Raw genomic sequence first — 12,190 nt, forward strand, 5'->3', positions numbered from 1 at the left:
CCTTGTGAGGATAAGCGGTTGAGAAAATGAATGAATGAATTAACTCGCAGTGCCCGCTGGACGATTGTTTAACGCCTGGGCCCCAGAGTTCACTCCTTCCTGTGTGGTGGTTACATGTTTACTCCCGGGCTTGCATGTGATTTTCCCCCATTTTTGGTTTCTTCCCACATCCCAAAAATATGCATGGTAGATTAACTGAGGGCCCTATATAGGCTTAAGCAACTTTAAGTTTGAATATATTTTATCTCCCCTATATCCCTGAGATACATTTTTGAACAATACTGTTTATGTGTTAGTCTTCTAATTCTGAGGCCTTTGTGTGTTTTTTCTGTGTAGCCAGCCTAGGAGCTGCCTCACGGGTCACTGTTACCATTGCAGCCTCTGATGATGCCCACGGAGTCTTTAACTTCAGCCCTAGCTCCCTGTCTGTTAATGGGACAGAACCAGAAGATGGACATAGCATTGTCATTCTAAAGGTTGGTTGAATATAGTTGAAGTCCCTCAGACATTATGAAAATATTGATATCAAAATAAAAAAATAACAATATAAAAAGATATAAGATGGACATTCCAATAGACAAAGGAGGTATTGCCCTCCAGTTGGCATAAGTAAAATCAGGGGTCAGGCAATCACTCTGTTCTTATCGACGTATTTCCTAGTCGCATTAAAATAGAGCTATTTATAGACTATCTATACCGCATTTTCTCGCATATTACAGCTTATTTGTCAAAAAAAAATGATGACTGAATGCTTATATGCATACAAATTAGACTCTACATGCACGAAACTGCAAGGTGACAGAAATGAAATGCCATTATGCAAGACAATGTGGCCGATATGGCTATTTATTTCAAATAGAGAAAAGATAAACAGATAAAACGCTTAACCAAATTTTTCTTACTAATTTTCTTTTCAAAGTAACACATTTGTACTCCTTATTAAAGCCATGGGGCATCTCCTAAATGAGAGAAATTGTCAAATTCAACAATTTTAAGGAAATTTTAAGGGTACGGCTTATACGCGAAGGCGGCCAATATGCGGAAAAATACGGTATATGCAAAATGCTTCTTGTAGTTAATTTTGCAACACCTTACTCCCATCTCCCAGGTGGACCGATCTTTTGGCGATCTTTCCAATGTGACTGTCTACTGGGAAGCTGATATCAGCTCAGAAGGGGAACTCTTGAACCAATCTGGCAACATTTCCTTTGGCGTTGGCCAGACATCACAGAGCATCACTATCACTGTGGCCCAAGATGACGTCCCCGAGTTGGACAGGAGTTTTACTGTGTCTTTGGTTAATGTTTCTCACGGCCGACTCGGTGTCGCGACCTCTTCAACTGTCAACGTTCTTGCCAGTGACCACCCTTATGGTGTTTTTGTTTTCTCCAACACCACAAGGCCCGTCCGCCTGCCTGAAGGTGACTCAGCTGTTACCCTCAGCATATTACGACAGAAAGGACTAATGGGACAGGTGTGTGTCGTTCGTGTCTCTTTTTAACAACGTTTATTTTCTGACTTCCTGTGTCAATACCTTCTCTTATTCCAAGGTGCGAGTCACATTTAGAACACTTAAAGCACAAGATCCGGAACCCTACAATACACCCGGGGTTGGCCGAGCCACAGAAGGGCGAGACTTTATTCCACTCTTAAATTCGGTTCTTTTTCTGGCCAATCAAAGAGAAACTAACATCACTATCAGAGTGTTGGATGATGAGGATCCAGAGAGAGACGAGTCTGTGTTCATTCAGCTGATCAGTGTACAGCTTGTTGGTGGAGGGCAGCAAAGGCCTAGTAAGTGACAGACTCTGATCTACCAGTCATTGAACAACATAATTTTGTTTAATTTTTTAAATCATTTTTTCTTTTCCTGGCATATACTGTACGTATGTACTTTCACAGTAGTTTTTGAGAATCCATGGCTTATGATAACACTTTTTATGATGGCTAGTGAAGTCTGCAGGTATTCCAAAACCTTGATTAACATTCTCTTAATCAGACAGATGAGAAATGTAAAAGCCCAGGATTTCCAGACAGTGGCCATTGTAAATGGTGGCAGTCCATCTATCAGTGCCAGTAGTGTTTTACCCAATCAAATTAGAGTATCCTATATTCCCCAACCTTCTTTGTGATGTCACTAATAATCATTATCATGTAGACCAGTGCTCGAGTCTATCGGTATGTATATTCCTAGGTATGACTGATGTCACATCATGGCTGTGCTCATGAGCAATGTAATTTAATTTTTATATTTACAATAAAATCACAAAAAGGATTCCTGTGTTGGCCTGTCCAAAACGGAGACAAGCCCCAGACCTTCCAAATCTTGTTTTGAGACCTGTCTTAAGAGTTAAAATACTTTTCCTGAGACACCAGTTGTTGGAAATCCCTTTTTACCATTGACATATTGATTTACTGATCGTTGCCGGGCTCTCTCAGTCAATATGGATTAGACTTTTATTGCCGTCTTTGTGCCCAATAAGTTAAACCTTTCTTTCTAACAATATAGCCTTAATAACATTTTCTTAACGTTCCTTTTCAGTTTCCAACTCCCCATCACTTGGTCCCAGAATCGAAATCATCGCCCAGGTGATAGTGGAGGCTAGTGATGACGCCTTCGGTATACTTCAACTATCAGCTTCTGCTGTCAGCGTGGCTGAAGATTATGTTGGCCCTATCATAAATGTCACACGTGTCGGGGGAATTTTTGCGGATGTATCGGTTAAGTTCAGAGCTGTGCCTTGGACCGCCAGAGTCAGTAAGTTTGCTAGTGAAGGCTTGCATCTACCATTTCATATCTCTGTCCTTTATCTAGATTCACAGTACATGTTACCTGCAGGCGAAGACTACAGCGTGGCCTCCACCGATGTCGTCCTTCTAGAAGGGGAATCCAGCAAATCAGTTCCGATATATGTCATCAATGACGTGGTACCAGAATTAGAGGAGACTTTTGCTGTCGAGTTAATCAATCAGACTACTGGAGGAGCCCTGCTTGGAGAGCTCACGCGTGCCATTATCACCATATTGCCTTCTGATGACCCATTTGGTGCCTTTGGTCAGTTGATGACGATTCTCCTACATTTTTTAAATAGCTACAACAAGTTTATAAGCTTTTATTGTCACGAACAGTCTTCCATGCTGCCCCAGTCACTGTCGAAGAACCAGTAACCAACACAGTTGAAGTTTCCTTGCCAATAGTTCGGAATGCTGGTTCTATTGGGACAGTGGTAGTCCAATGGCAGGCTACTGTTAATGGCATGGTAGCAGTGGGAGACATCCAACCAGCATCGGGAGAAGTAACCTTTGCTCCAGGAGAGACCACAAAGACCCTCCAAATGGAGGTTTTAGCTGATGATGTTCCTGAAATAACAGAGGTAAACCAAAAAATTCAATCATTTAGAAATGATTGTTCTCAAAACTTATTGATATTCTTTGTTTCTTAGATTATAAAGATTGAACTCACCAGTGCCAGTAATGGTGGAAATCTTGGCGCTGATAAAACCGTTCACATTACAGTGCCTTCTAATGACAACCCGTATGGGACAGTCTCTTTTGGACAGCCTGTTTACCGCATACAGGAGCCACTGGAGGGACGCCTTGGAGCCAATATTACTATCCAAAGAGTGTATGTGTCATTATTGAAACATTACATTTTTGGTGTGCATTTTCTCTTCTTATTTTATTCGCTGCCCATAACAGAAATAGACATAAGTCAATAAACTATGATCCCTTTTTTGTTTTAGAGATATCAAGAAATCATTTTCAACTGTGGTCCTCGGGGGCTCCTGTCCAGTCTGTTTTCCATGTCTCCCTCCACCCACACACCTGGATTAAATAATCAGGATCGTGATCAAGCTCCTGGACAGCTTGCTGATTAGTTGATCATTTGATTCAGATGGGGTAGCGCAGGGATATATGTAAAACTGACTGGATGGGGGCCCTCTAGGACCAAAATTTTAGACCCCTGAATTAGAGCAACAGTCGTTCAGGTTATACAGTATTTATAGTATTGTTTATACCCTTAAAGATCTTATTTCTTCAATTTCAGAGATGGACACTTTGGTCGCTTGCAAATCCTGTACAGCACTTCAGAGATTGACCCGGTTGACTCAGCACAGGTTGAGGGCCAGAACCTGCTGAGCTACTATGATGTCCCAAAAACAGGAATTCCTAGTGCTCTGCCTCAAGACTCACTTGACATGACCGGTCTGAAGGATCCCTTATCTGCCTGTGCTGCTGTGTGCTTGAGGAAGAATGACTGCCAAGCTTTCTCGCTATCCTCAACCACAATCCCGCCTTCCTGTACATGGGTCACAGCAGGGGCGGACCAACTCGCACCAATGCATCAGATCGTGACATATTTGAAAAATATTTCCGCCGCTGCTTCTCTGTTCAGCGGCCAGGCCTTGGCAGGGAGCGACTACGTCCCTGTGATGGCCCAAAGTGCCTTTATGGAGGACGGCTCAGGAGAAGCAAATCTCACTGTATTCATTTTGACTGATCAATTGCCTGAAAAGGATGAAAGCTTTGCCATACAGATCCTTAAGGTACTATCATATCAATGGTTTAGTTAAACGTTTTACTGATTATATTGAATTAGTGCAATCAATGTGATATCACATGTCATTTGAAGGTACAACTGATGAATTTGACTGCGGAGCAGAAGAACCTGCCCTCCATTGGCCAGCCCGATAAAGCAGTGGTCACTATAGGATTGAACGGGGATGCGTTTGGCGTGTTTTTGATATACAGTGACAGTCCCAATGCCACCAACGAGGGTCTATACATTGAGGTTCACGAAGAACCGATGTTGGTTGTTCCTCTGGTTATTGAAAGAAGAGGAGGCAACTTGGGCACAGTGACTGTGGAGTGGAGATTTGTTGGAGGAAAAGCTACACCAGATAGAGACTTTGCCAAAACTGGGGGTACTCTAGTTTTTGATGGTATGTATATCAGCCTTTACTTTGCCTTGATATTTTTTTGTACAGTATCTCCCCAGAGTATTTATTCTCACCATGTTTTTTGTTTGTGTCGGTAGGTGATCTGAAGAAAACAATCAAGATCGTGATCAGAGATGATATTGAACCAGAAGACAATGAGAACATTATGATTGGGCTTGTTAATACGGAGGGAGGAAGTCGCATCCTCCCAAGCTCAGATACCGTCAACATCGTGATTCTGGCTAATGATAACGTGGCCGGCATTGTGGGATTTCACCCGGCGTCGCGGTCAGTCATTGCTAGAGAAGGTTGGTAGCCAAGTATAATTCAGTGACTGTTAGTTTGGACCTGCTATTTATATTTTATTCACTTTTCAGGTGAAAAGCTGACCTTGTTAATTTTGAGGACCGCTCCAGGTCTAGGTAACGTCACAGTCGACTGGACGATACGGGGTCCTTTTGTAGAAGGAACTTTCACTTCCACCTCGGGGAGACTTTCTTTTCATCAGGTAGACCACAGACAAATCATGGAAGAAAATGATGATTAAAGTGTAAATCATTTGCTTCACTTGTAAATCTTCAACAGGGACAGTTAAACAATACGATTGTTGTACAGCTTCTGGAAGATGCTACACTGGAGGATAAAACTGAGTACAAAGTTTTCCTGACAAACATCCAAACTTTTGGTAAGAAACATGTTTGAACTACTACTTGTTTCATAAATTTCAAATGAAAATATTCCTCTGTTGAAGGTGTTTCAACTCCAGGCCAAGCCACATTTGACGTTCAGGGGAAAGAGGCGGTGTTAATTGTTGACACTAGCGACGAACCATATGGGCTTTTGACCATTGCTCAATTGTCTCAAAAGGTGACCACTGAGGAACGAGAACACACTGTAGATATCTATATCAACAGGGAATTTGGAAATTCAGGTCAGTTTGTTCTGATTTAGAGGATCACTTGTCTTTACCAAATACTTCAGACTAATTCTTTTGCTTTTTTTGCCAGGATCTGTAAATGTTACCTATGAAGTTCTCAAAGGTTCTCTGGAGAACCTCACGCAGGTAGAAGGTGTTCTTGCTATCCCCGGACAAGACTTCTTGGATGGGACCGGTTCTGTCATTCTTGAGGAGGGTCAAACCTCTGTTGCGATCCCAGTCACCATACTGGAGGTAAATAGTAATATCTTGCATTATTTACATAGGATGCAGGGAAGAGGTCATTCTGTGTTTTATAAGAATAGTTAAGTTGGTGTTTTCCTTTTGCATTGTTTACCAGGATGACATTCCAGAGTTGCAGGAATACTTCTTAGTCAACATTACATCAGCCGTACTCATGACAACAGTTGCTACTGCTCCTCAACTAGGTATTGTTATTGTGTGGCCTTTAAACGTTTAGGGGAAATGTTGCAACATTTGAAGTATAGTTTGTATTTTGTCTTCTTGTCTGGAAAAGCAAATTAAAGTGATACTTGATCTCCCACTTGGTCATAGAGTAGTTCAAGAGTTTTGCACTTTAATATGATATTTCAAACTACAACAGGGGTGTCAGGACAATATTTTGCAGCCCTTTATTTGATAATCAAATTGTATTAGTGTGCACTGCACATATTTTGTCATAGGAAATAAAACTTAATACTTAAAACATAAATAATTTTAAATAAAATTAAATAACTAGTTAGAATAAATTAAAAATGAATAATAAATATATTTATTTTTAAAAAGCCAGGGGAAATTGAATATATACTATTTTAAATTAAAATAGGATGAAAAGAAACATTGATATTTTAACAGGTTATGGGCAATACATGTATACTGTAAATATCTAATATATAATATAAAATTATTTGAAACATACCTCAAAGGTAAAAGGATAACCAAATTGCATGACATAAAATAATAAATTATTACATTTGAAAAAATTCCTGGAATTGTTTTCCCCATTTTTCTCTTTTATGCTAAAATATCTCAAGGCAGTGATCATTTTTGGTGTTGTTTTTCACAACTATTTATCCAAAATGTATCAGAAACATTCCTTCTTCTTTTTGGGGAATCCTTATGGTACTTCAGACCCATTCACACTTCCACCCAGATTTCTGTCAATTCGTGAATGAATTGAGTTTGAGACCCCAGTTTTAGAGCTGCTAGAGTTTGCTTTGTTGAGCAAATAAACTACAAAAATAAAGCTAGTATTTAACATTCAAACAATTTAGGCATGTTAATCTTCTGCCATAGACACTCAGGGCTTGGTGGCAGAGGTCAGCATTGCTGCCAATGATGGAATTAGAGGAGTCATCGAATGGACAAACACCATGTAAGCAAACACTTTGAGTTTATATTTTGCCATGTTTGCAGTAAATATTATTTCAAACATGTCAAATGTTTACATCTTTGGCTCTTAGGTTTGAAGTGAATGAAACATTAGGGATTCTTACTCTAGTGGCCTACAGAAACAAGGGCACATATGGGAATGTTTCCCTTCTCTTCCATGCTCAGAACCTTGAAGCTCAGCAAGGCCTTGATTATAACATCAGCGAAACGGTACAGCCTCAAAAATGTGGATTTGCCAAATTCTGAATTTTAAATATAATGACAAAAACACTCCTGTCCACTCAGATGCTTCATTTTGTTAATGGCGAAAGTCACAAGTTTGTCGAGGTACAGATCATCGATGACATCATTCCAGAGGGAGTGGAACGATTCCAGATTATATTGTCCAATCCATCACCTGGCCTGGTACTTGGCACCAATACTACAGGTTAGCCACATACTCCAAAGATTGTTGCTGAGGAACAAAAGTATACGCCGCCATTGTTGTGCTTCCCTTGTTTTCCAGCCACCATTAGCATCCTGGCTAGTGATGACGGACATGGTGTCATATCTTTTAACACCAGTGAGCCTTTCTTACTAAAGGAGCCCACATCTGAGCTAGGCCTGAGAGAGAGTGTTGCCTCCCTCTATGTGGTTCGTAACCCTGAAGAGGGCACATTTGGAGTTGTGACTGTGGAGTTTATCATAACAGATGCCAATGGAAGTCTTGCTAATGGAGATCTTGTACCATCAGAAGGGACTGTGGTGATGGAGGATGGTATTAGGTTCAAGGTACACCTCGTAGAAACAACACAGTAGTCATCCAATGCATTTTGACTGTTAGTGCTAGAAGCAATTATTCGCTGCCATCCCTCCCAGTGAAAATGGATTCCAGGTTGTCACTCCAGTTGTTGATTGCATGTTTTCCTTGCATGTTTTCAGATGCTGGATATCCGAGTATTGCTTGACGGTGAGCCTGAGATGAACGAGACGTTCACAGTGAGTCTGTTCAATCCAACCGGAGGTGCGCGTCTAGGTGACAAATTACACGCAGTCATCACAGTCCTAGAGAACCTTGCTCCAGCTGGCTTGTTCCGTATTGGACCTACTCTTGATAGGTCCGAAACAAATTTAATACAAAAGCTACCGGTATCATAAACGTTGGGATTAGGTTGGGTGTAAATACTATGTATGGCACCTGTGTAGAAGTAGCATCCAGGTGGTGGCAAATGAAGGAAGTGGACCAGTTTTCCTCGCAGTGTCCCGCAGCAACAGCCTGGAATCTGCTGTCAGTGTGGAGTGGGAGACGCAGTCGGAAACAGCTGTCGCTTTTGGTGATGTCATGAATATTTTCATCTAGTTTTACAATGAAAAATCATAATATTTTTTTGTTGTCATCTGTGTCTTAAAGACGGTCATTTCCCGGCTATGGGTGTGTATCAGAGCTTTGAGGACAGCCCCACATCTACTTGGTGCTCTGTCACCGGACTGCCATCCTTTCTTGCTGTGAGACTTGATAAGACCCCCGCTGTGGGATCTTCCCACACATTGGCCACGATCTATCAATGGCAAGGAGTTTTTGTGTCCGTAGAGGTAAATCAAGAATTCTAAGTCCAGACAAAGAACTTGTAGTATGTCCTATAATCATTTTTTACTTCTTACTTCCAGTCTGTGAGGATTCAGGACCCTAACTCTTGCGTGGGCTTCACGGCCAAAAACACTAGCTACATTGCAATAACACACGGCAGCCCTCCCTTTGCCCCTGCTTCCAAACTTAGCATCTTGAAAGTACATAGGGACCTCAATGTCACATTGGTTAGTAGAACATCCACTGATTTTCTTGTCATTACTACATTGTTTGGTTAACATGTTTTTTGTCATGTTAGGAACAAGTCATGAGCGTGAAAAGTCTGGATGTGAAACACTTCACAATTGATGAAAGACATTTTCTTGTCGCATCAAGTCAGGTGATTTGATTCATTTTAGCTTTTCTGTTCTGTGGAAATCATTGAGTGTGTGTTTTTTAATTTTTTTTTAACTTTTTATGTCGGCAGATATTTGTTTGGACCAACAACACTTTCACCCTCCTTCAGACACTTGACTTTAATGAAGACATTGTCAGTGTTACTCCATTTATCCATGCAGACGCTCCTTATTTAGTAGTCTGTTTAAACAGAGTGACCACCGGCTGCTTCCTACTTAACTGGACTGATGGAAGATTTGGAAATTCACAACCTTTCCCTGTTACAGGGAAAGTTAGCCAAGTGGAGACAGTCCAAATTAGAGCGGCGGACACTCTTTTTTTGGTGCTTCATCAAGGTGGGACGGCTGGCAATGACCGGTCATGTTTCAGTAATACATGGATGGCAATGGGAAGGCTGGCAGTGATCATTCGCTGCTAGCCCTCCCAGGTCAAATGGGTTGTACGTCCATTGCCATGACACTGAAACATGATGACTTGGCATTTTAGTCAATGGCATATGTCATTTCTTCAGATGTCCTACCTTCCTGTGAAGTTCTACTGTGGAAATTTGGGCAGCGTTCACCAGAGTTACATCAGTCCATTCCTCACCAAGGCCTCACTTTTGTTCATCCATTCACTGCTTCCTCTGAAATCAGTAAGCACTTGCATAAAAGATGAAGTACAAGTACATATAAATTTCTGCTCTTTTTCTCCTTCCCAGTTTACGTGTTGCTTGCTGGTGGCAACGGGTCATCACTCTACGCTTGGAGGTCTGATTACAGCCTATTCACCATTGTACTGAAGGCTCCTGCAGCTATGAGATTTGTCTCTTTTAAAGTCTCATCCCTGAACAACACCAAGATAATTTTGGCTTCTTCTGAAGAGAATCGCTCTATACTTTATGAATTAACCTCAGTCTCAAATCAGTCCGACTTCATTCCCAGGTATTGCCTGAAGTGATGTCATATGACTCAAGCCAGGTTCACCTCTTTTTCACTAGATAATTCAGTTGTTTCTTTCCACCCTAGTTTTGGAGAATTGCATTTCTTACCTGGCGACAACGAGCTACAGATTGCAGTGAATGTCTTAGATGATGACGTTCCTGAAGAGCAGGAGCAGTTTCAAGTACGCCTAAAGAATCCCAAAGGAGGGGCAGAGATTGGATTCGGGGGTCAGGTGACCATTGTGGTTCCGAGCAATGACAACGCCCATGGAGTGATAGGGTTTGCGCAGGCAAGATCACAAACATCTCTTGCTTTCAAATGTCGCTCACTTTGTTTATCTGAATCTATGATCATGATTATTTTTTAATATATACAGTATACATTTTAAGGGGAATTTAACTCTTTGCAATTTCCAGAACTCTCTGTCTCTGGAGGTTGAAGAGTTGGAGCAAAATCATCAAATTTCCCTCACTGTGGAGAGAAGAAGGGGGACTTTCGGCAGATTGACTGTTCACTGGTCTGCCAGTGGGAGTCTGGCAGATATTTATCCCACTTCTGGAGTGGTGCGTAAATATCCCTCACTGATGTAACATAACATTAAATCCAGGCAAGAATCCTGGTTTACATCTGACCTCGAACAACATACTTTTTTACTAAAATAAAGTGTAATTGCAGTTACTCGGTGGACGTTGACTCATGTAACATTGTTGCCTTCCATAGTGCGACACCATTTAGAAAATGAAAAATCTACATTTCTTGATCTCAAAGTGATTTTTTTTCTCATAGGTTACATTCTCAGTGGGTCAGTCGGTTGCTATCATTCCACTGACTGTGCTGGCCGATAGTGTGGCAGAGCTGAGCGAAAGCGTTACCATCTCTCTCAAGGATGTGACCACAGTTGCGCTGCAGGACATACAACAGGCCGCTGTTATTGACAATTTGCGGGCACGAGCTCTGCTCACCATCCTGCCAAACGGTTCTCCGTATGGAATTATTGGATGGCATCTGGACTCTCACATTACTCTAACCCAAGAACCACAGGGTTAGTCAGGAATTTCAAACTACTCACTGTACTTTAGTTTATTCTGTGGCAATATTTAGACCTGACCAGTGCCTGAATGTACTATATATTCTCTAATAACACAAGCCAATGATCCTTCTAAGAAGGGTTTACAGGAAAAACACTTTTGAAACTTACTGTAAAAGGGTTTTTTACGCCTTCCTGGAATCGAAATAATCTGAGCTTTGTTTTAATCTTTTTGGGAAGTCTGTCAGAGAATATTTTAACAAATGTAATGCTCATTCAATCTTTATTACGCAATCATTTAACTTAATTGGCTGCCACTGACGGCCAATCCATTTTACTGTGAGAATCTGGCAGCAAATGATAGCTGCCAAACATCCCAGTTCGGATATATTGGACGTTTTGTGCCGTCATTAGCACTGAAAGATCATCACCCTAGTGACTGTCATAGTCAATGGCAGGCAATGACTTAAATACTATTAAAAATAAAATAAAAAATGATTTTTTGGGTGTGGTATGACAAAATTCTATTTATTTTTTAAATTAATTGTAATGTTATTTTTTTAGTTTTATTACCATTCTATCAGTGTAAAAAATATTCGTTTTTTGGTAATGATTAATAATTTTAAAAAAAGATAATATAACTGTAATTTAGAGCTAACGCGTACATATTTGGAGCACACTTAGGGACCACATTTCATAATTTATTGTTACCCAAAATAGTCACTTGCTCTATAAAGGATTTGAAAACTAAACTCAACTTTCCCCTCAAACTTTCAGGCCTCCCAGCCAACCTGACTTTGTCTATAGTTCGGGAACAAGGCTCCACAGGTCAAGTGGAAATACATTATGAAACCAAGCCAGCCTTGTACCAACCTCCATCCAATCAAGCTTCTGCAAATTATGACTACATTGCCAAAGATGGGATCCTAATCATGCCAGAAGGAGCAGCTGTCGCCCTTGTAACCATCATAATACTTCCCGTAAGAATGATCTGTTGTACCAGATGAA

General features: G+C 40.9%; 1 protein-coding gene across 1 annotated transcript in view; it reads left to right on the forward strand.

Moving 5' to 3' along the window:
* Positions 1-12,190, forward strand: part of adgrv1 (adhesion G protein-coupled receptor V1) — a 96,929-nt gene that overhangs the window by 32,807 nt on the left and 51,932 nt on the right. The window contains exons 29-59 of the mRNA XM_077714886.1: positions 337-476; positions 1,109-1,474; positions 1,551-1,794; positions 2,543-2,758; positions 2,840-3,055; positions 3,130-3,374; positions 3,444-3,625; positions 4,049-4,547; positions 4,634-4,943; positions 5,039-5,248; positions 5,318-5,448; positions 5,526-5,625; positions 5,692-5,871; positions 5,948-6,111; positions 6,218-6,305; positions 7,174-7,252; positions 7,341-7,479; positions 7,555-7,696; positions 7,775-8,040; positions 8,191-8,366; positions 8,455-8,582; positions 8,660-8,841; positions 8,917-9,063; positions 9,135-9,215; positions 9,303-9,567; positions 9,744-9,866; positions 9,933-10,155; positions 10,240-10,444; positions 10,572-10,718; positions 10,942-11,197; positions 11,960-12,162. Of these exons, the coding sequence (XP_077571012.1) occupies positions 337-476; positions 1,109-1,474; positions 1,551-1,794; positions 2,543-2,758; positions 2,840-3,055; positions 3,130-3,374; positions 3,444-3,625; positions 4,049-4,547; positions 4,634-4,943; positions 5,039-5,248; positions 5,318-5,448; positions 5,526-5,625; positions 5,692-5,871; positions 5,948-6,111; positions 6,218-6,305; positions 7,174-7,252; positions 7,341-7,479; positions 7,555-7,696; positions 7,775-8,040; positions 8,191-8,366; positions 8,455-8,582; positions 8,660-8,841; positions 8,917-9,063; positions 9,135-9,215; positions 9,303-9,567; positions 9,744-9,866; positions 9,933-10,155; positions 10,240-10,444; positions 10,572-10,718; positions 10,942-11,197; positions 11,960-12,162 (6,053 nt within the window). The remainder of the gene's footprint in view (positions 1-336; positions 477-1,108; positions 1,475-1,550; positions 1,795-2,542; positions 2,759-2,839; positions 3,056-3,129; positions 3,375-3,443; positions 3,626-4,048; positions 4,548-4,633; positions 4,944-5,038; positions 5,249-5,317; positions 5,449-5,525; positions 5,626-5,691; positions 5,872-5,947; positions 6,112-6,217; positions 6,306-7,173; positions 7,253-7,340; positions 7,480-7,554; positions 7,697-7,774; positions 8,041-8,190; positions 8,367-8,454; positions 8,583-8,659; positions 8,842-8,916; positions 9,064-9,134; positions 9,216-9,302; positions 9,568-9,743; positions 9,867-9,932; positions 10,156-10,239; positions 10,445-10,571; positions 10,719-10,941; positions 11,198-11,959; positions 12,163-12,190) is intronic.

This window comes from Stigmatopora nigra, chromosome 4 (assembly GCF_051989575.1).
Source record: "Stigmatopora nigra isolate UIUO_SnigA chromosome 4, RoL_Snig_1.1, whole genome shotgun sequence".
Lineage (NCBI taxonomy): Eukaryota > Metazoa > Chordata > Actinopteri > Syngnathiformes > Syngnathidae > Stigmatopora > Stigmatopora nigra.